Below are 19,966 nucleotides of genomic sequence, written 5' to 3'. Positions count from 1 at the left end.
GTGTATATATATATATATATATATATATATATATATATATATATATACATATTTATACTGTATATATATATATATATATATATATATATATATATATATATATATATATATATATACAGTTGTTCTCAAAAGTTTATATGCCCTTGGAGAATTGTTAATATACAGCAGGTCACATTTTTAAAGAAGACATAAGTGAGCAGGCAAAACCCATTTATTTTATTTCTTGTTCAAATATTTTATCAAAGAGAGAGGTAAACATACAAAGGATAAAGACACAGGGCAATAAACCCCAAAAAGAGGGTGAAGGAACAGGATGCACAGTAGCTCATCAAAATGACAGGGGCACAGCCCAAAAGTGCATAACAATAACAGTGGAATTAAACATTTGACAACTGCAATACAACAATGTAAATATTAATAATTGTCACTAGTGCCCATCGAGATCATGCAATTGCAAACCCTCATGGCATCTGAGCCAGTGGTTGGTACCATATTGTATAGGTTATGAGGGGTACAAGACATCTTGTAATGTGATGAAGGAACACGAAGGGTCCTGATAATGCAGAAGGGAGAAGTTAGATAAACTACCATCCCATGAGTTAGCTCCTGAACTAGCGTGAAATGAGAGGTGGCTGGCATCATATTGGGTAGCATGTGTAAGACGGGCAATCACTAATAAGGGGAGCCTGCAAGTAGGAGGAGATAGGAAAAAGTAGAGAAAAGATCCTGCAAAAAGCAGAAAAGAAAAGGGAAAACAGAAGAGAGGAGAATGTAGGTACAGAGGAGAGGAAGAGGGGACAAGTGCAGGCCATAGGAGGGGAAAAATCTAGGTGACCTTACATGGCATCTCCTAAGATGTGTGCATAAGATAGTTAAGGGGATAATAATGTTTCATCAAAGTCAGCTGGTCCTCCCATGGTTTACCCAAACTTTCATATTTCTTAACCCTGTCTAGTGAGACAGCTTCATCCTTAGCGTGTATCATGGCACTGGTAATTTTGTTTTTAGTTTCTGTAATATTAAGATGAGGAATGTTCAAGGCCTTTGCAACCCCCGTTTCTTTTATTTCTTATGGGAGTTTTATTCTGTAACTGTAGGTCATAACAGAATGGCACAATCATAAAATAAACATGGCAACAAGTAAACAAATGAAATGGCCCCTCTTCAAAAGTCTGTATCCCCTAAGTTCTTAATAGTGTGAATTGTCCCCATTATCATTAATGACAGCGTGCAGATTTTTGTAATAGTTGTCCCCAATTTCTTGCAGGTGGTATAGCTGCCAATTCGTCTTGCCAAAATGCCTCCAGGTCATGAAAAGTTTTCGGTTGTCTTGCATGAACCGCACATTTGAGATCTCCCTAAAGGAACTTAATGATATTAAGGTCAGGAAACTGTGATTGCCACTCTAAACTCTTCATTTTTTTCTGCTGTAACCACTGGAGGGTCTACTTTGCCTTGTGCTTAGGGTCATTGTCGTCCAAGAGCGTCCCATGCGCAGCTCTCGTGCAGAAGAATGCAAATTGTCTGCCAGTATCTTCAGATAAGCTGCATTCATCTTTCCACCAATTTTTCTAAGATTTCCTGTGCCTTTAGAGCTTACACACCCCCAACCTCATTTAAAGTCCCAGGGCATACACGTGTTTTTTTGTCCAACATCAGTGCCTGAGCTCATAAATGTGCTTCTGAAGGATGGTCAAAAATTTGTATAGACACACTCCTAAACCTTATGGACAGCCTTCCCAGAAGAGGTTAAGCTTTTGTAGCTGCAATGGGTGGGCCAACGCAATATTGAACCCTATGAACCAAGACTGGGATACCATTAAATTTCATTTGTGTGTAAAGGCAGGCGTCCCAATACTTTTGGTAATGTAGTGTATTTGAGGGATGGAGGAGCAGCGCTTTAATGTGATGAAGAGATACGTAGGGTCCTGAAGGGACGAAGGGAGATAAACTGCCATCCACCCAACCATCCCATGAGTTGGGTCCTGATCTAGTGTGAAATCCGATGTGACTGGTGTCATATTGGGTAGCATCCTGTAAGAACGCCAATCGCTAATAAGGCGAACCTGCAGGTGAGAGTAGCTAGAAAAGGAGAGATGCTGCAAAAAGCAGAAAAGAAAAGGGGAAAGTAAGGGAGGAGAAAGTAGGTACAGAGGAGAGGAACAGAGGACCTAGGGGGGGTGTCCCATTCATCTTGGCTAAATGCCTCCAGGTGATGCAGTCTTTGGATGTCTTGCATGAATTGCACATTTGAGATCTCCCCAGAGGAGCTTGATGATATTAAGGTCACGAGACTGTGATGGCCACTCCAGAGCCTTCACCTTTTTCTGCTTTAACCACTGGAGTTCTACTTTGCCTTGTGCTTAGGGTCATTGTCATTCTGCAAAGTCCCACAGTGTCCCATGCGCAGCTTTCATGCAGAAGAATACAAATTGACTGTATTTTCTGATAACCTTCTGCATTCATCTTGCCACCAATTTCCACAAGATGTTCCGTGCCTCTTGAGCATACAGACCCCCAAAACATTAGTGAGTCACCACCATGCTTCACAGTGGGGATAGTATTCTTGTCACGATAGGCCTTGTTGACCCCTCTCCAAACATAGCGCTTATGATTGTGACTATAAAGCTCTATTTAGGTGTCATCACTCCAGATTACAGTGTGCCAGAAGCTGTGAGGCGTGTTAAGGTGCTGTTGGGCATATTGTAACTGGGTTTTGTTTTTTTGCATTGGCGTAGTAAAGGCTTCTTTCTGGAAACTCAACCATGCAGCTCATTTTTATTTAAGTGCCGTGATATTGTGCTCCTTAACCACTTACCGCATACTAACGTATGGGTACGTCGGTAAACTTTGCGGTAGTGTACCGGGATGATGCCTCTAGCTAGAGGCATCATCCCGGTACCATGGTTTAGAGCCGACGGTTGGCATTCCGTCAGTAACGACTGATGCGGCCAGATGTCCACCGGCTGGATGGAGTCCCGATCAAAGCCGGAAACGGCTTTGATCGGGTCTCTGATGACGTAACCCGGAGGCGGCGTCCATGACGTCACTTCCGGGTTACTGTGCTGCAAAAGGCGGCAGATTTGAAAAACGGCTGTATGCAAAAACGCCGTTTTCGGCGTTTTGCATACAGGGAAGTGTAGTGGAGGGGTCTAGGGTCTTTTAGACCCTCAATCCCTCCATAAAGTGTACCTGTCACTACATATTGGTGTCACAAGGGATGTTTACATTGCTTGTGACAGCAATAAAAGTGATCAGATTTTTTTTTTTTTTTTTAAAACTGTAATAAAGTTAAAAAAATAAATAAAATAAATGGGAAAAAAAAATGTAGCCGCCCCCGTCACCGTTAGCTCGCGCACAAAAAAAAAAGTATACGGAAGTCGAGCCGCAAATGAAATCGCTGTTCAAACCACACATGTGAGGTATCGCCGCGATCGACAGAGAGTGAGAAATAATTTTAAAAAAAGAGCTACACTCTAACTCTAAACTGGTAACCGTTAAATAAATTTAAAGCGTTGCCTATTGAGATCTCTATTGACCGTAGTTTGTCGCCATCCCACGGGGGGGGGGGGGGTGCAATTTTAAACCGTAACATGTTGGGTATCTATTTACTCGAGGTGACATCATCTTTCACAATATACAAAAAAATGGGCTAACTTTACTGTTTAGTATTTTTTAAATGCAGTGAAATGTGATTTTTCAAAATTTTTCCCAAAAAAATGGCGTTTTAAAGACCGCTGCGCAAATACCGCGTGACAAAAAATATTGCAATGACCGACATTTTATTCTCCAGAGTCTTTGCTAAAAAAATATATATATATAATGTTTGAGGGTTCTAAGTAGTTTTCTAGAAAAAAATACTGATTTTAACTTGTGAACAAAAAGTGTCCGAAATAGGGCTGGGGCTTAAGTGGTTAAAACAACCACATAGTTTTGTTTTTGTTTTGTTTTTCAGAGTAGCCTGTGTTTCTCTGGAGGTTACCTATGGGGTTTTCTTTGTATTCTGAACAATTCTTCTGGCAGTTGTGGCTGCAATTTTTCTTGGTCTACCTGATCTTTGCTTGGTATCAGGAGATCCCTAAATTCTCCACTTCTTAATAAGTGATTAAACAGTACTTACTGGCATATTCAAGGCTTTAGCTATCTTTTTATATCCTTTTCCATCTTAATAAAGGTCCATCATCTTGTTACGCAGGTCTTTTAATAGTTATTTTCTGTTCCCTTTGCTCAGAATCTTCCCTGCTCAGTGCATCCATGGAAGAGCTAACAAACTCATTGACTATTTATATACAGACATTAATTGCAATTTTAAAAGCCATGCTAGCCTGCATGCAGTGTCACCTTGTGTGTCTGTACCAAGGCCCAACATTCCAGGAAATGGAAATTTTTTTCTGTTATCAACTTGATTTAAAAAGGAGCCAAAAAACTTTGTGATAATAAATGGCTTGATATGATCACTTCCCTTAAATAAAAGATAGTTTTTTTTGGCATGATCTGTCATATTTTCAATATCAATGCCAAATTGTTATCATTTCTTCAGGGTAAGCAAATGTTTGAGCACAACTGTATATATATATATATATATATATATATATATATATATATACTGTACACTGCTCAAAAAAAATAAAGGAACACTTTTAAAACACACCAGACCTCAGAGCATGGGGGCCATTCAATGGCATCAATTCCATCATCCTCCTGGAACTGGCTTCATACTCTCACCACATGAGGCTGGGCATTGTCATGCACCAGGAGGAACCCAGGGCCCACAGCACTAGCGTAGGGTCTGACAATGGGTCCTAGGATTTTATCCCTATACCTACTGGCAGTCAGGGTGCCATTGTCTAGCCTGTAGAGGTCTGTGTGCCCTATGGATATAGAGACCATCGTTGACCCACCACCAAACCAGTCATGCTGAACAATGTTATAGGCAGCATAATGTTCTCCATGGCTTCTCCAGACCCTTTCACGTCTGTCACATGTGCTCAGGGTGAACCTGCCCTCATTTGTGAAAAGCACAGGGTGCCAGTAGCGGACCTGCCAATTCTGGTGTTCAATAGCAAATCTCACTCAAGCTCCATGATGTCAGGCAGTGAGCACCGGGCCCACTAGAGGATGTCGAGCCCTCAGGCCTCCCTCATGAAGTCTATTTCTGATTGTTTGGTCAGAGACATTCACACCAGTGGCCTGCTGGAGGTCATTTTGTAGGGCTCTGGCAGTGCTCATCCTGTTCCTCCTTGCACAAAGGAGCAGATACCGGCCCTGCTGATGGGTTAAGGACCTTCTAAATCCCTGTCCAGCTCTCCTAGAGTAACTGTCTGTCTTCTGGAATCTCTTGAGACTGTGCTGTGAGACACAGCAAACCCTCTGGAAATGGAATCTATTGATGTGCCATTCTGGAGGAGTTGGACTGCCTGTGCAACCCCTATAAGGTCCAGGTATCACCTCATGCTACCATTAGTGACACTGACCCTAGCCAAATGCAAAACTAGAAAAAAACAGTCAGAAAAGATGAGTAGGTAAAAAAAAAACTGTCAGCGGCCCCACCTGTAAAACCATTCCTGTTTTGGAGGTTGTCACATTGTTGCCCATCTAGTGCACCTGTTAACACAAAGCTGCTGAAACTGATTAACAACCCCCTCTGCTACTTAACGGAGCAGACCAATATCGCAGGAGTTTAATAGACTCGATGCTATACTCTGATAATAAATTATTCCTTTAATTTTTTTGAGCAGTGTTTACAAAGCAGATTGTTTATTAGATTAAATCTAGCTATAGACACAAGGTAATTGATGAAGTATATATAAGCCAAGTCACTTAAAATCTCATACAGTATACTGTATTATTTTCTGGAATATGCATTTTTGGCTCTGCAATTTAATTTCTTGTTGATAGAACCCTTTATTATTTTATTCTTTATTTATTATTTTTTTATTCAACAATTAATGTTTTTCTTAAACTAACGCATAAGTGTAAATTGGATTTTACCCCTGATGGTCTGATATACACATTTTTAGTGCCATGGGTTATTGCACGTTGTATGTTTCCATTATATAAATTATTCAAGTAAAATCTAAACTCAAACAAATTGGGATTTTAACTTCTAAAGCACTGTGTATCATGATCAGTTGCCATTTTTTTTACCCTTCTGTAATGCTTTGTGACATTTTAGTGCGGTTGATTTCCTGCAGCTTCTTAGATCCACTTCCTATTTATGTCCCCTCACCCCAACACTGACTGCACATTATTGCTCGGGACTCCTGGATAGTGACCATGGTGGACAATGCTTGTACAATGTGTGTCATCAGAGCTGCTTGTAGTCTCCACCATGTCACAGGGTGTGATGGAGGGACAATGCAGAATACATTTGAAAAACATTTGTATGGACAAGCAAGGATCTTCCTGGAGGGAACATACTGCATAATGAGATCTTTAGATTTAAAAGGATTGAAAACCTTTGAAATTACATTCATGGGGGATTGGAGAGACTTTACAGATTAGTTTAGGTCTTCTTTAAGCATAACAAATTAAAAAAAAAAACAAAAAAAAAAAAAACATAATAACCGCAAGTAATTTTTAATCATGTTTATTGTGAAGAAAATAAGTTATGATTCTGTAATTTTAGTATAACTGATGGAGACGTCTGAAGGACCCAATTCTGGGGCTTGTGGCTCCCCAGTCGGTGTATCTCCTGTACTCTCCAGGTCTCAGGTAATACTGACGTCCTCTGTAGTTGGGCTCCTCGTAGAACATCCAGTAGCCATCATGGACATGGACAGAGTGGATGTCATGGTAGCGGAACCTCTCATTGACATGAGGACAATCCTCAGTGAACTCCATCATCTGACCTCTGAAGTCTTCTTTCTCATAGATCCTGATTCTGAAGGAACCTTGGTGCTGTTAAAATAAAGTAAACCATAATAACACAAAAAGGAGTGGTAACCACACATGGCAATAGTAATGCAGGTAACACTAATCCAATCATTTTTAGCAGAGTTTTGAATTGAGGAGGGAGGAATTCAGTGCAATCTCACAACTTTATGGCTGTCTTTGAACCCAGCACAAACATCTCCTTCCATTTGTGGTCCTATCATGATATCTAAAGTTCCATAGAACAAAGCTCCACAGAATATTCTCCAAAGAACACTATCCATGTATTCCAAAGTAAAATTCATTAGGGTGTCCCCACCCTCCAATAGTTTTCATATTTTCATAGAAACAAAACAAGAGTCCACTGTAGAGATAGGATCCAAAAAGTTCTCATAAGAGAGTCCTCTCTGTTCAACTCAAATTTATAAGACTCTTTATTATATGTGTATCGAAATAAACAAAACAAAAAACAAAATTATTTAAAGTGGATGTAAACCCTCACATATACCCAGTGAAATCGACAGCCTCAGATGATACACAGAGATGAAACAAATCTCCCTACATAAGTTATATTTGTATATCTGCTGTCTTCACTGTTCAGAAAGTGAATGTCGCGTTAGAATTTTTTCTTCCTTTTACAGCACTGGGTCTGGAGTCTTGGTATAAACTTTGTAACAGCTGATTGGAGGAAAAGTACACACCCCTCCTCCACATAGGCAGAGGAAGGAAGAAACTTGCAGAGCTGTGCTCTGAATAGACCAGCTCTCTGCTAATCTATCTCGATGCACCCACCCCGACACAAATTTCCAGCTGCTTTTATCTCCAGTGTCGGAGAACTTGTCAGAAGTTATCATGCTGATAACAGAGGATTGGAGAAGCAGAAAGGCATGGGACTTAGGGCTTTGGAGAAAGATAAGTAAGCACTACAAATATACATGTCCAGGGCAAATTTAATGAATGAGGTTTAAATCAACTTTAACAAAGAGTACACAGGTTGTGTTACCTGGGGGCTCAGACGCACAGATCGAATAGACTCATTGTAGCCCAACCAGTGCTGGAAGTCAGGATACTCTCCTCTATGGAGGAAGTACTGGTGTCCTCTGTAGTTGGGGAGCTCATACAGGATCCAGTTCCCACTTTCCACACGGATGGAGTTGCAGCGTCTGAAGAATGAGGACAGGTCAGAGCTTTCAGAGTGAGACTCATGGGAGCGACCCTGGAAGTTCTTGTCTTCGTAGAAGATGATCTGAGGAATAAAAGGGTAGAAATTAAATTTCGAGTCTCACAATATATTCTAATTCTTGGTTATAATTCTTGGATAGATTTTCCATACTCGATATACTGTATATCTTAAAGCTGTCAGGACACACACAGGCTCAGAGTTAGATAAAGCCCAACGTCAGATAACTGTATATTTTTATTTTTGAATAGGTGGAGAAGAGTTAGACCCCTTGTATCCCAATTGGTCATCTTTCAAGTGACTTTATCTTTTTCATTTGGACAGAAAATGTAAAAAACCACTTAATGGGGGGCAAGATAGCAGTTAAATCTTAGCAGAGGGTCTAATCTGATCAGAAGAATATAATGTAGAAATTGAGTAGATAGATTTCCCCTTACTAAACATGTAGGTAAAATTTAGGTCTCCATAAATGGTTTGAACTACATATAATTCCTGCTCAACGATTCAAGTGATGATTGTCCCCAAAATTTACCACCTGGCTTGACAAAAGTCAAGTTGAAAATCGACTTAGCCAGGACATTTTTTGATTGACCTTTTAGATACAGGCATTGTTCAGCAATGTCATTGTATTCAGGTGCCGCGGCTCCCTAAATACAATAACTGGCAGTGGATATTCCTCCATCCACACTGCTAGCACGGATGGCGGAATTAAAACAAATGTTTTCTCATACAGCCCCCCAGGCTGAATGAAAAAATATCAAGCCATGTACAAAGGCTTTTATCTTACAATTTTTAGAATCACAATTAGAGACTCATTTTTCGTTTTAAAAATCAGGACCCCAACCTACTGCCACCATACTGCTGTTTAAAACTGCACAACTATAAAGCAGAGTGAAGTTCTTTCCAAATTTGTTTAGCAGAATTCCAAAACCAGCCATGGGGCTGTACAAGTGAATAGAGATAAAAATAGATAGTAAATTTGATTATGTGACCTGTAAAAGTCTACTCCAAATCGGCCTACAGAAATCGTAGTGGCTTCCTACTGTAGCATTTATAAATGAGACGTGACAAAACAGGACTAAAAGTGGAGTAACTATGCAGTATCCAGTAAAGAATGGATACAGATACCTCCTCTCCACTTGAAATGCAGCCCTAAGCCCTTACCTTTGCCATTTTGCTGGATTTGTCAATGTCCTCCACACTGTTTGCTTCAGTAATTGCCTTGATGAAACTGGTCCTTATATACATATTTTACTGCTTACACATCATGCTGACAGTATGCATTGTGTGAAGAATGAATGGCTTTTTTCCTTTACTGTGTTGAACTTTGGTTGGTCTCCATTGTTTGGACCTTTCTGGGTGAATCAGCATTTAAACTTGACCATACCTGAACAGAGATGGGCTTGACACACATGACCTAGAATTCATATAGTGTGAGGCCCTGTCACTGTGAAAATTATTATTAAAAAGGACACAGGGTTCACGCAAATCCAGAATGTAGGACTTCGGAGTATCGAACATGAGTGGAGACAACATGTCTTTACAGCTTTTTCTAGATTTTGGTATTCCTGAATTGGGCTCCGTAGTTCGGAAATTTCAAAGTGCTTCTTTGGGAGGGAAGAAATCTTCAACCCAGTGTCTAAGTCTTGAAGAAGACCAACAGGCTGAGTGTGCAGGTGTGTATATTTATATAAATATGCATATATATATATATATATATATATATATATATATATATACACACCTACAGTTGTTCTCAAAAGTTTCCATGCCCTTGGAGAATTGTTAATATACAGCATGTACCATTTTTAAAGATATCATTAGTGAGCAGGCAAAACCCATTTATTTTATTTCTTGCTCAAATATTTTATTAAAGAAAGAGGTAAACATACAAAGGATAAAGACACAGGACAATAAACCCCAAAAAAGGGGTAAGGAACAGGATGCACAATAACGCATCAAAATGACATGGGGGCAGCCCAAAAGTGATAGCAAAGATTAATAATTGTCACTAGTGCCCATCGAGATCATGCAATTGCAAACCCTCATGGCATCTGAGCCAGTGGTTGGTACCATATTGTATAGGTTATGAGGGGTACAAGATATCTTGTAATATGATGAAGGAAAAAGAAGGGTAACGATAATGCAGAAGGGAGAGGTTAAACCACCAGCCCATGAGTTAGGTCCTGAACTAGCGCAAAATCAGAGGTGGCTTGGCATCATATTGGGTAGCATGCTGTAAGATGGGCAATCACCAATAAGGAAGGAGGAGAGGAAGAGGGGACAAATGCAGGCCCCAGGAGGGGAAACATCTAGGTGACCTTACATGGCATCTCCTAAGATGTGTGCATAAGGTAGTCAAGGGGATAATAATGTTTCATCAAAGTCAGCTGGTCCACCCATGGTTTCCACAAACTTTCATATTTCTTTACTCTGTCTAGAGAGACAGCTTAACCTTAGCGTGTATCATGGCACTGGTAATTTTGTTTTTAGTTTCTGTAATATTAAGATGAGGAGTTTTACAGGCCTTTGCAACCCCCATTTCTTTTATTTCTTATGGGAGTTTTATTCTGTAACTGTAGGTCATAAAAGAATGATACAATCATAAAAAAAAACATGGCAACAAGTAAACAAATGAAATGGTCCCTGTTCTTAATACTGTGAATTGTCCGCCTTAGCATTAATGACAGTGTGCAGTCTTTTGTAATAGTTGTCCCCAGTTTCTTGTAGATGGTACAGCTGCCAATTCGTCTTGCCAAGTTGCCTCCAGGCATGAAAAGTCTTTGGTTGTCTTGCATGAACCGCACATTTGAGATCCTAGTGTATAGAATAGGGGAGCTGGTAAGGAAGAAAGACGTAAGTAAAGGGGGTGAACTGTAACCCTCTAAATCTTATGGGATAAAGAGTGGAAATACCAATATACATCAGAGTGACATATTTGCATATTTGAATCAATGCATAAAAGAAAGGGAAAAGAAAGAGAAAAAATAAAATAAAATAAAATAAATAAATGTATGCTTCAATTACCGATTGCATAGTAAATTCAGACATAGAGCAAAAACAATAGCAGAGATTATGTGAACCATGTTGAGGGAGTCTCCTCACAACCCTTGTTTAGGGGGGAGAAATCCCTTGTATATTCCTTTGGGGTCTAGAAAGAAAGACCTCTGTTTTCCTACTTATTGGAGTGTCTGATCATCATTATTATTCATAAAGGCCTGGTACTGGGGTGTCGTCTTGTAGTGAAACCAACATGCCCAGGTTTTGGAGAATTTTTTTGGTGTATCTTTTGCTATGTTTATAAGCTCCTCCTATTCAGCGGGCTGAGTTGGCTAGGTGGAGAGCCGATGGATGTGGTAAGTAGCCCTAGGTAGGATGTGGGCTTGTGTCTTACCGTGCCCCGGACGGAGGTCTCCGATTCCCGCGGCTTTCAGCCACGACTAGCGTGAAGGCTTCAGACCCGCGAGTAGGCCGCAATGGTGGAAATGCCGAGATGTGACAAATGAAGGTACCGGTCGAATCCCCTTGGTGTGGATGGTCTTGTGGAGGTGCTGTTTTGTCCGAAAAGTGTCTGTGCTGAGGATGGATGTGGATTTCTTGCCGACAAGTAGGAGCTCCCTTCAGGTGCGTCCAGTGTGGCTGACGTCCAGACACGCCCCCCTGGCTATCTTTTTATATCCTTTTCCATCTTTATAAAGGTCCATTACCTTGTTACGCAGGTCTTTCGACAGTTATTTTCTGCTCCCCTTTGCCTAGTATCTTGCCTGCTCAGTGCATCCATGGGAGAGCTAACAAACTCATTGACTATTTATATATATAGACACTAATTGCAATTTTAAAAGCCATGCTAGCCTGCATGTGTCACCTTGTGTGTCTGTATCAAGGCCCAACATTCCAGAAAATGGAAACATTTTTCTGTTATCATTTTGATTTAAAAAGCAGCCAAAAAACAAAGTGATAATGAATGGCTTGATATGATTACTTCCTTTAAATAAAAGACAGTTTTTTTGGCATGATCTGTCATATTTTCAATATCAATGCCAAATTGTTACCATTTCTGCCAGGGTAAGCAAATGTTAGAGTACAACTGTATATGTGTATATATATATATATATATATATATATATATATATATATATACACACAGTATCTCACGAACGTGAATACACCCCTCACATTTATGTAAATATTTTATTATACCTTTTCATGTGACAACACTGAAGAAATGACACTTTTCTACAATGTAAAGTAGTGAGTGTACAGCTTGTATAACAGTGTAAATTTGCTGTCCCCTCAAAATAACTCAACACACAGCCATTAATGTTTAAAACAACTGGCAACAAAAGTGAGCACACCCCTAAGAGAAAATGTCCAAATTGGGCCCAAAGTGTCAATATTTTTTGTGTGGCCACCATTATTTTCCAGCACTGCCTTAACCCTCTTGGGCACGGAGTTCACCAGAGCTTCACAGGTTGCCACTGGAGTCCTCTTCCACACCTCCATGATGACATCATGGAGCTGGTGGATGTTAGAGACCTTGCGTTTCTTCACCTTACGCTTGAGGATGCCCCACAGATACCTAATAGGGTTTAGATCTGGAGACATGCTTGGCCAGTCCATTACCTTTACCCTCAGCTTCTTTGGCAAGGCAGTGGTCGTCTTGGAGGTGTGTTTGGGGTTGTTATCATGTTGGAATACTGCCCATTGGCCCAGTCTTCAAAGGGAGGGGATTATGCTCTACTTCAGTATGTCACAGTACATGTTAGCATTCATGGTTCCCCCAATGAACTGTAGCTCCCCAGTGTCGGCAGCACTCATGCAGCCCAAGACCATTACACTCCTACCACCATGCTTGACTGTAGGCAAGACACACTTGTCTTTGTACTCCTCACCTGTTTGCCACCACACACACTTGAGACCATCTGAACCAATTAAGTTTATCTTTGTCTAATCAGACCATGGTTCCAGTAATCCATGTCCTTAGTCTGCTTGTCTTCAGAAAACTGTTTGGGGACTTTCCTGGGCATAATCTTAAGAGGCTTCCTTCTGGAAAGACAGCCATGCAGACCGATTTGATGCAGTGTGCGGCGTATGGTCTGAGCACTGACAGGCTAACCCCCACTCCCTCAACCTCTGCAGCAATGCTGGCAGCACTCAAACGTCTATTTCCCAAAGACAACCTCTGGATGTGACGCTGAGCACGTGCACTCAACTTCTTTGGTCTTTTGATTTTGCATTATGAATTGTATGTCTAATGATTAATGGATTTGACCACTAGAGGGAGTAGTAGATCCTACACGATCCATGTATGTTGTCATATCGGTATCGTAGTTTAAAGAATTGAGTTCCAATACAGGAATAGTGTAAGGGGCGAGGCAGTTCTCTGCTGACAGTTCCCATGATTCAGTTGGCTGGTATCCGATATACACATCCTGTCCCGTACCGCTTCCGGTTCACGGAGGCGGGCGGGTCACGAGCTCCCTATTTAGTTGGATGGCCGTGCCATATAGCCATGCTCCCGTGACAAAGTCGGAAATGATGAAACGCGTCGGTCGTGGCTATACGGTGTCCACTAGGAAGCGTTTTTTGACGGGGAAGCTGTTCTGGCGTCCGGTGTATTCAGCAGGAACCGCGGACTGCACATTGGGGCTACCAGATCCTGAACCAGTCCATTAACCTATGCTTTATTCATTGTTCTAAACAAGTGAGTGTGATGTGATTATTTTCTTCAATAAATTTGTGTTGAAACGTTATCACGCTATGGAGGTGTTCTCTGTTTTGTCACCCATATACCCTATATGAGAGGAGGAAGTGTACAACAGCCATAGATACCAGGAGGAAGCTGTCTGATTTATTCCTGCGGTTTTGGCCTATTCCATGAGAGTGGTTAGGCATGGTTCTCTGGTGAGTGTGCATTTTGGATAACTTTCCCCCAGCACTGGTGGTGGTGACATCTTTTGGTGATCTCTGTATTGGCACCGACAAGACCCTCTTCACACTGTGACATATAACAAAGGACTTGTGAAGGATTTTTAATCTCTGTATTGTTACAGATTTTATTGTAATATTTTTATGCTATTTATGCACTGTTTGCACTTTATGATAGGAGGGTCACACCATCCTTGCGCTACTGAAGTTCTATAGAATTCTTTGATGTTTTTCTGTGATGAATTTTACTTATATATGATTTCCATTTGAAGTAGCAGCACTATATGATATTTTTTGTAACATCCTGCAAGCACAGAGGATCACATTAGCCTATTGAAGTGTTTTTTCTGTGTTGTCTTTATAAATTGAGATTTTATTTTCTAAAGCACTGTGTATCATGACCAGTTGCCATTTTTTTTCCCATAAAATAATTTTTTTGACCCTTCTGCAATGCTTTGTGCCATCTTAGTGCGGTTGATTTCCTGCAGCTTCTTAGATCCACTTCCTGTTTATGTCCCCTCACCCCAACACTGACTGCACATTATTGCTCAGGGCTTCTGGATAGTGACCATGGTGGACAATGCTTGTACAATGTGTGCCATCAGAGCTGCTTGTAGTCTCCATGTCACAGGGTGTGATGGAGGGACAATGCAGATTACATTTGAAAAACATTTGTTGTTGTATGGACAAGCAAGGATCTTCCTGGAGGGAACATACTGCATAATGAGATCTTTAGATTTAAAAGGATTGAAAACCTTTGAAATTACATTAACAGCGGATTAAAGAGACTTTACAGATTAGTTTAGGTCTATTTTAAACAAAACAAAATGTTTCCAAAAAAAAAACATAATAACCACAAGTCATTTTTAATCAAGTTTATTGTGAAAAAAATAAGATATGATTTTGTCATTTTAGTATAACTGATGGAGACGTCTGAAGGACCCAATTCTGGGGCTTGTGGCTCCCCAGTCAGTGTATCTCCTGTACTCTCCAGGTCTCAGGTAATACTGACGTCCTCTGTAGTTGGGCTCCTCGTAGAACATCCAGTAGCCATCATGGACATGGACAGAGTGGATGTCATGGTAGCGGAACCTCTCATTGACATGAGGACAATCCTCAGTGAACTCCATCATCTGACCTCTGAAGTCTTCCTTCTCGTAGATCCTGATTCTGAAGGAACCTTGGTGCTGTTAAAATAAAGTAAATCATAATAACACAAAAAGGAGTGTTAACAACAAATGGCAATAGTAATACAGGTAACACTAATCCAATCATTTTTAGCAGAGTTTTGAATTGAGGAGGGGGGAATTCAGTGCAATCTGACAACTTCATGGCTGTCCTAGAACCCAGCACAAACATCTCCTTCCATCTGTGGTCCTATCATAATAGCTAAAGTCCCAGAGAACAAAGATCCACAGAATATTCTCCAAAGAACACTATCCATGTATTCCAAAGTAAAATTAAATGGGTTGTCACCACCCTCCAAGAGTTTCCATAGGAACAAAACAAGAGTCCACTGTAGAGATAGGATCCAAAAAGTTCTCATAAGAGAGCCCTCTCTGTTCAACTCAATTTTTTAAGACTCTCTATTATATATGTGTACCTAAATAAACAAAACAAGAAACAAAATTATTTAAAGTGGATGTAAACCCTCACATATACCCAGTCAAATTAACAGCCTCAGATGATACACAGAGATGAATCAAATCTCCCTACATAAGTTGTATTTGCATATCTGCTGTCTTCACTGTTTAGAAAGTAAGCGTTGCAACTTGCATTAGAATTTTTTCTTTCTTTTCCAGCACTGGATGTGGAGTCTAGGCCTACACTGTGTGACAGCTGATTGGAGGAAAGGTACACACCCCTCCTCCACATAGGCAGAGGAAGGAAGAAACTTGCAGAGCTGTGCTCTGAATAGACCAGCTCTCTGCTAATCTATCTCGATGCACCCACCATGACATAAATTTCCAGCTGCTTTTACCTCCTGTGTTGGAGAACTTGCCAGAAGTTATCATGCTGATAACAGAGGAATGGAGAAGCAGAAAGACACGGGACTTAGGGCTTTGGAGAGAGATAAGTAAGCACTACAGATATATACGTTCCCAGCTCAAATTTCGTGAATGAGGTTTGCATTCACAGGTTGTGTTACCTGGGGGCTCAGACGCACAGATCGAATAGACTCATTGTAGCCCATCCAGTGCTGGAAGTCAGGATAGTCTCCTCTATGGAGGAAGTACTGGTGTCCTCTGTAGTTGGGGAGCTCATACAGGATCCAGTTCCCACTTTCCACACGGATGGAGTTGCAGCGTCTGAAGAATGAGGACAGGTCAGAGCTTTCAGAGTGAGACTCGTGGGAGCGACCCTGGAAGTTCTTGTCCTCGTAGAATATGATCTGAGGAATAAAAGGGTAGAAATTAAATTTCGAGCCTCACAATATATTCTAATTCCTGGTTATAATTCTTGGATAGATTTTCCATACTCGATATACTGTATATCTTAAAGCTGTCAGAAGGACACACACAGGCTCAGAGTTAGATAAAGCCCAACGTCAGATAACTGTATATTTTTATTTTTGAATAGGTGGAGAAGAGTTAGACCCCTTTTATCCCAATTGGTCACCTTTCAAGTGACTTTATCTTGTTCATTTGGACAGAAAATGAGGAGGAAACCACTTCATGGGGACCAAGATAGCAGTTAAATCTTAGCAGAGGGTCTAATCTGATCAGAAGAATATAATGTAGAAATTGAGTAGATAGATTCCCCCTTACTAAACATGTAGGTAACATTTAGGTCCCCATAAATGGCTTGATGATTGTCCCCAAAAGCACCACCTGGCTTAACAAAAGTCAAGTTGAAAATCAACTTAGCCAGGACATTTTTTGATTGACCTTTTAGATACAGGCATTGTTCAGCAATGCAATTGTATTCAGGTGCCGCGGCTCCCTAAATACAATAGCTGGCAATCGATATTCCTCCATCCACACTGCTAACACAGATGAGGGAACTAAAAAAATATCAAGCCATGTACGAAGGCTTTTATCTTACAATTTTTAGAATCACAATTAGATACTCATTTTTAGTTTTACAAAAATTAGGACCCCAACCTACTGCCACCATACTGCTGTTTAAAACTGCACAACTATAAAGCAGAGCGGAGTTCTTTCCAAATTTGTTTAACAGAATTCCAAAGCCGGCCATGGGGCTGTACAAGTGAATAAAGATCAAAATAGATAGTAAACCTGATTATGTGACCTGCCAAAGTCATGCGACCGGCCTCTACTCCAAATCGGCATACAGAAATCTTAATGGCTTCCTACTGTAGCTTTTAGAAATGAGACATGACAAAACAGGACTCAAAGTGTTGTAACTATGCAGTTTCCAGTGAAGAATGGATACAGTTACCTCCTCTCTACTTGAAATGCGGCCCCAAGTGTTCTTATGCCCTTACCTTTGCCATTTTGCTGGATTTGTCAATGTGCTCCACACTGTTTGCACCAGTAACTGCCTTGATGAAACTGGTCCTTATATACACCCTCTACTGCTTACACATCATGCTGACAGTATGCATTGTGAGAAGAATGAATGGCTTTTTTCCTTTACTGTGTTGAACTTTGGTTGGTGTCCATTGTTTCAACCTTTCTGGGTGAATCAGCAATTAAACTTGACCATACCTGAAAAGAGACGGGCTTGATACACATGACCTAGAACTCATATAGTGTGAAGCTCTGTCACTGTGAAAATGATTATTAAAAAGGACACAGAGTTCACACAAATCCAGAATGTAGGACTTTGGAGTATCGATCATGAGTGGAGACAACATGTCTTTACAGCTTTTTCTAGATTTTGGTATTCCTGAATTGGGATCCGTAGTTCGGAAATTTCAAAGTGCTTCATTGGGAGGGAAGAAATCTTCAACCCAGTGTCTAAGTCTTGAAGAAGACCAACAGGCTGAGTGTGCAGGTGTGTATATTTATATAAATATGCATATATATATACAGTGCCTTGCAAAAGTATTCGGCCCCCTTGAACTTTGCGACCTTTTGCCACATTTCAGAGTTCAAACATAAAGATATAAAACTGTAATTTTTTGTGAAGAATCAACAACAAGTGGGACACAATCATGAAGTAGAACGAAATTTATTGGATATTTCAAACTTTTTTAACAAATAAAAAACTGGAAAATTGGGCGTGCAAAATTATTCAGCCCCTTTACTTTCAGTGCAGCAAACTCTCTCCAGAAGTTCAGTGAGGATCTCTGAATGATCCAATGTTGACCTAAATGACTAATGATGATACATAGAATCCACCTGTGTGTAATCAAGTCTCCGTATAAATGCATCTGCACTGTGATAGTCTCAGAGGTCCGTTTAAAGCGCAGACAGCATCATGAAGAACAAGGAACACACCAGGCAGGTCCCAGATACTGTTGTGGAGAAGTTTAAAGCTGGATTTGGATACAAAAAGATTTTCCAAGCTTTAAACATCCCAAGGAGCACTATGCAAGCGATAATATTGAAATGGAAGGAGTATCAGACCACTGCAAATCTACAAAGACCTGGCCGTCCCTCTAAACTTTCAGCTCATACAAGGAGAAGACTGATCAGAGATGCAGCCAAGAGGCCAATGATCACTCTGGATGAACTGCAGAGATCTACAGCTGAGGTGGGAGACTCTGTCCATAGGACAACAATCAGTCGTATACTGCACAAATCTGGCCTTTATGGAAGAGTGGCAAGAAGAAAGCCATTTCTTAAAGATATCCATAAAAAGTGTTGTTTAAAGTTTGCCACAAGCCACCTGGGAGACATACCAAACATGTGGAAGAAGGTGCTCTGGCCAGATGAAACCAAAATCAAACTTTTTGGCAACAATGCAAAACTTTATGTTTGGCGTAAAAGCAACACAGCTCATCACCCTGAACACACCATCCCCACTGTCAAACATGGTGGTGGCCGCATCATGGTTTGGGCCTGCTTTTCTTCAGCAGGGACAGGGAAGATGGTTAAAATTGATGGGAAGATGGATGGAGCCAAATACAGGACCATTCTGGAAGAAAACCTGATGGAGTCTGCAAAAGACCTGAGACTGGGATGGAGATTTGTCCTCCAACAAGACAATGATCCAAAACATAAAGCAAAATCTACAATGGAATGGTTCACAAATAAACATATCCAGGTGTTAGAATGGCCAAGTCAAAGTCCAGACCTGAATCCAATCGAGAATCTGTGGAAAGAACTGAAAACTGCTGTTCACAAACGCTCTCCATCCAACCTCACTGAGCTCGAGCTGTTTTGCAAGGAGGAATGGGCAAAAATTTCAGTCTCTCGATGTGCAAAACTTATAGAGACATACCCCAAGCGACTTACAGCTGTAATCACAGCAAAAGGTAGCGCTACAAAGTATTAACTTAAGGGGCTGAATAATTTTGCACGCCCAATTTTTCAGTTTTTTATTTGTTAAAAAAGTTTGAAATATCCAATAAATTTTGTTCCAGTTCATGATTGTGTCCCACTTGTTGATTCTTCACAAAAAAAATACAGTTTTATATCTTTATGTTTGAAGCCTGAAATGTGGCAAAAGGTCACAAAGTTCAAGGGGGCCAATTACTTTTGCAAGCCACTGTGTATATATATATATATATATATATATATATATATATATATATATATATATATATACACCCACAGTTGTTCTCAAAAGTTTCCATGCCCTTGGAGAATTGTTAATGTACAGCATGTACCATTTTTAAAGAACACATAAGTGAGAAGGCAAAACCCATTTATTTTATTTCTTGCTCAAATATTTTATTAAAGAAAGAGGTAAACATACAAAGGATAAAGACACAGGGCAATAAACCCCAAAAAGAGCAAGAAGGAACAGGATGCACAATAACGCATCAAAATGACAGGGGCACAGCCCAAAAGTGATAACAGTGAAATTAAACATTTGACAACTGCAATACAACAATGTAAATATTAATAATTG

The 19,966-nt window shown here is 40.4% G+C and overlaps 2 protein-coding genes across 2 annotated transcripts in view; one reads left to right on the top strand and one right to left on the bottom strand.

The window, feature by feature from the left end:
• The window catches only part of LOC309550211 (uncharacterized protein), a gene marked incomplete at both ends in the record, with an annotated part of 144,615 nt that overhangs the window by 95,950 nt on the left and 28,699 nt on the right, over window positions 1-19,966 (top strand). The gene's annotated exons all lie outside the window — the stretch shown is intronic.
• The window catches only part of LOC309544491 (gamma-crystallin-3-like), a gene marked incomplete at both ends in the record, with an annotated part of 28,950 nt that continues 15,608 nt past the window's right edge, over window positions 6,625-19,966 (bottom strand). The window contains 3 exons of the mRNA XM_082243398.1: window positions 6,625-6,900; window positions 7,877-8,119; window positions 14,929-15,168. Of these exons, the coding sequence (XP_082099524.1) occupies window positions 6,625-6,900; window positions 7,877-8,119; window positions 14,929-15,168 (759 nt within the window). The remainder of the gene's footprint in view (window positions 6,901-7,876; window positions 8,120-14,928; window positions 15,169-19,966) is intronic.

This window comes from Pelophylax lessonae (genome assembly GCF_965119305.1).
Source record: "Pelophylax lessonae genome assembly, chromosome: 1".
NCBI lineage: Eukaryota > Metazoa > Chordata > Amphibia > Anura > Ranidae > Pelophylax > Pelophylax lessonae.
Note: the sequence above shows the minus strand (reverse complement) of the source record. Positions and strands in the feature narration are given on the sequence as shown.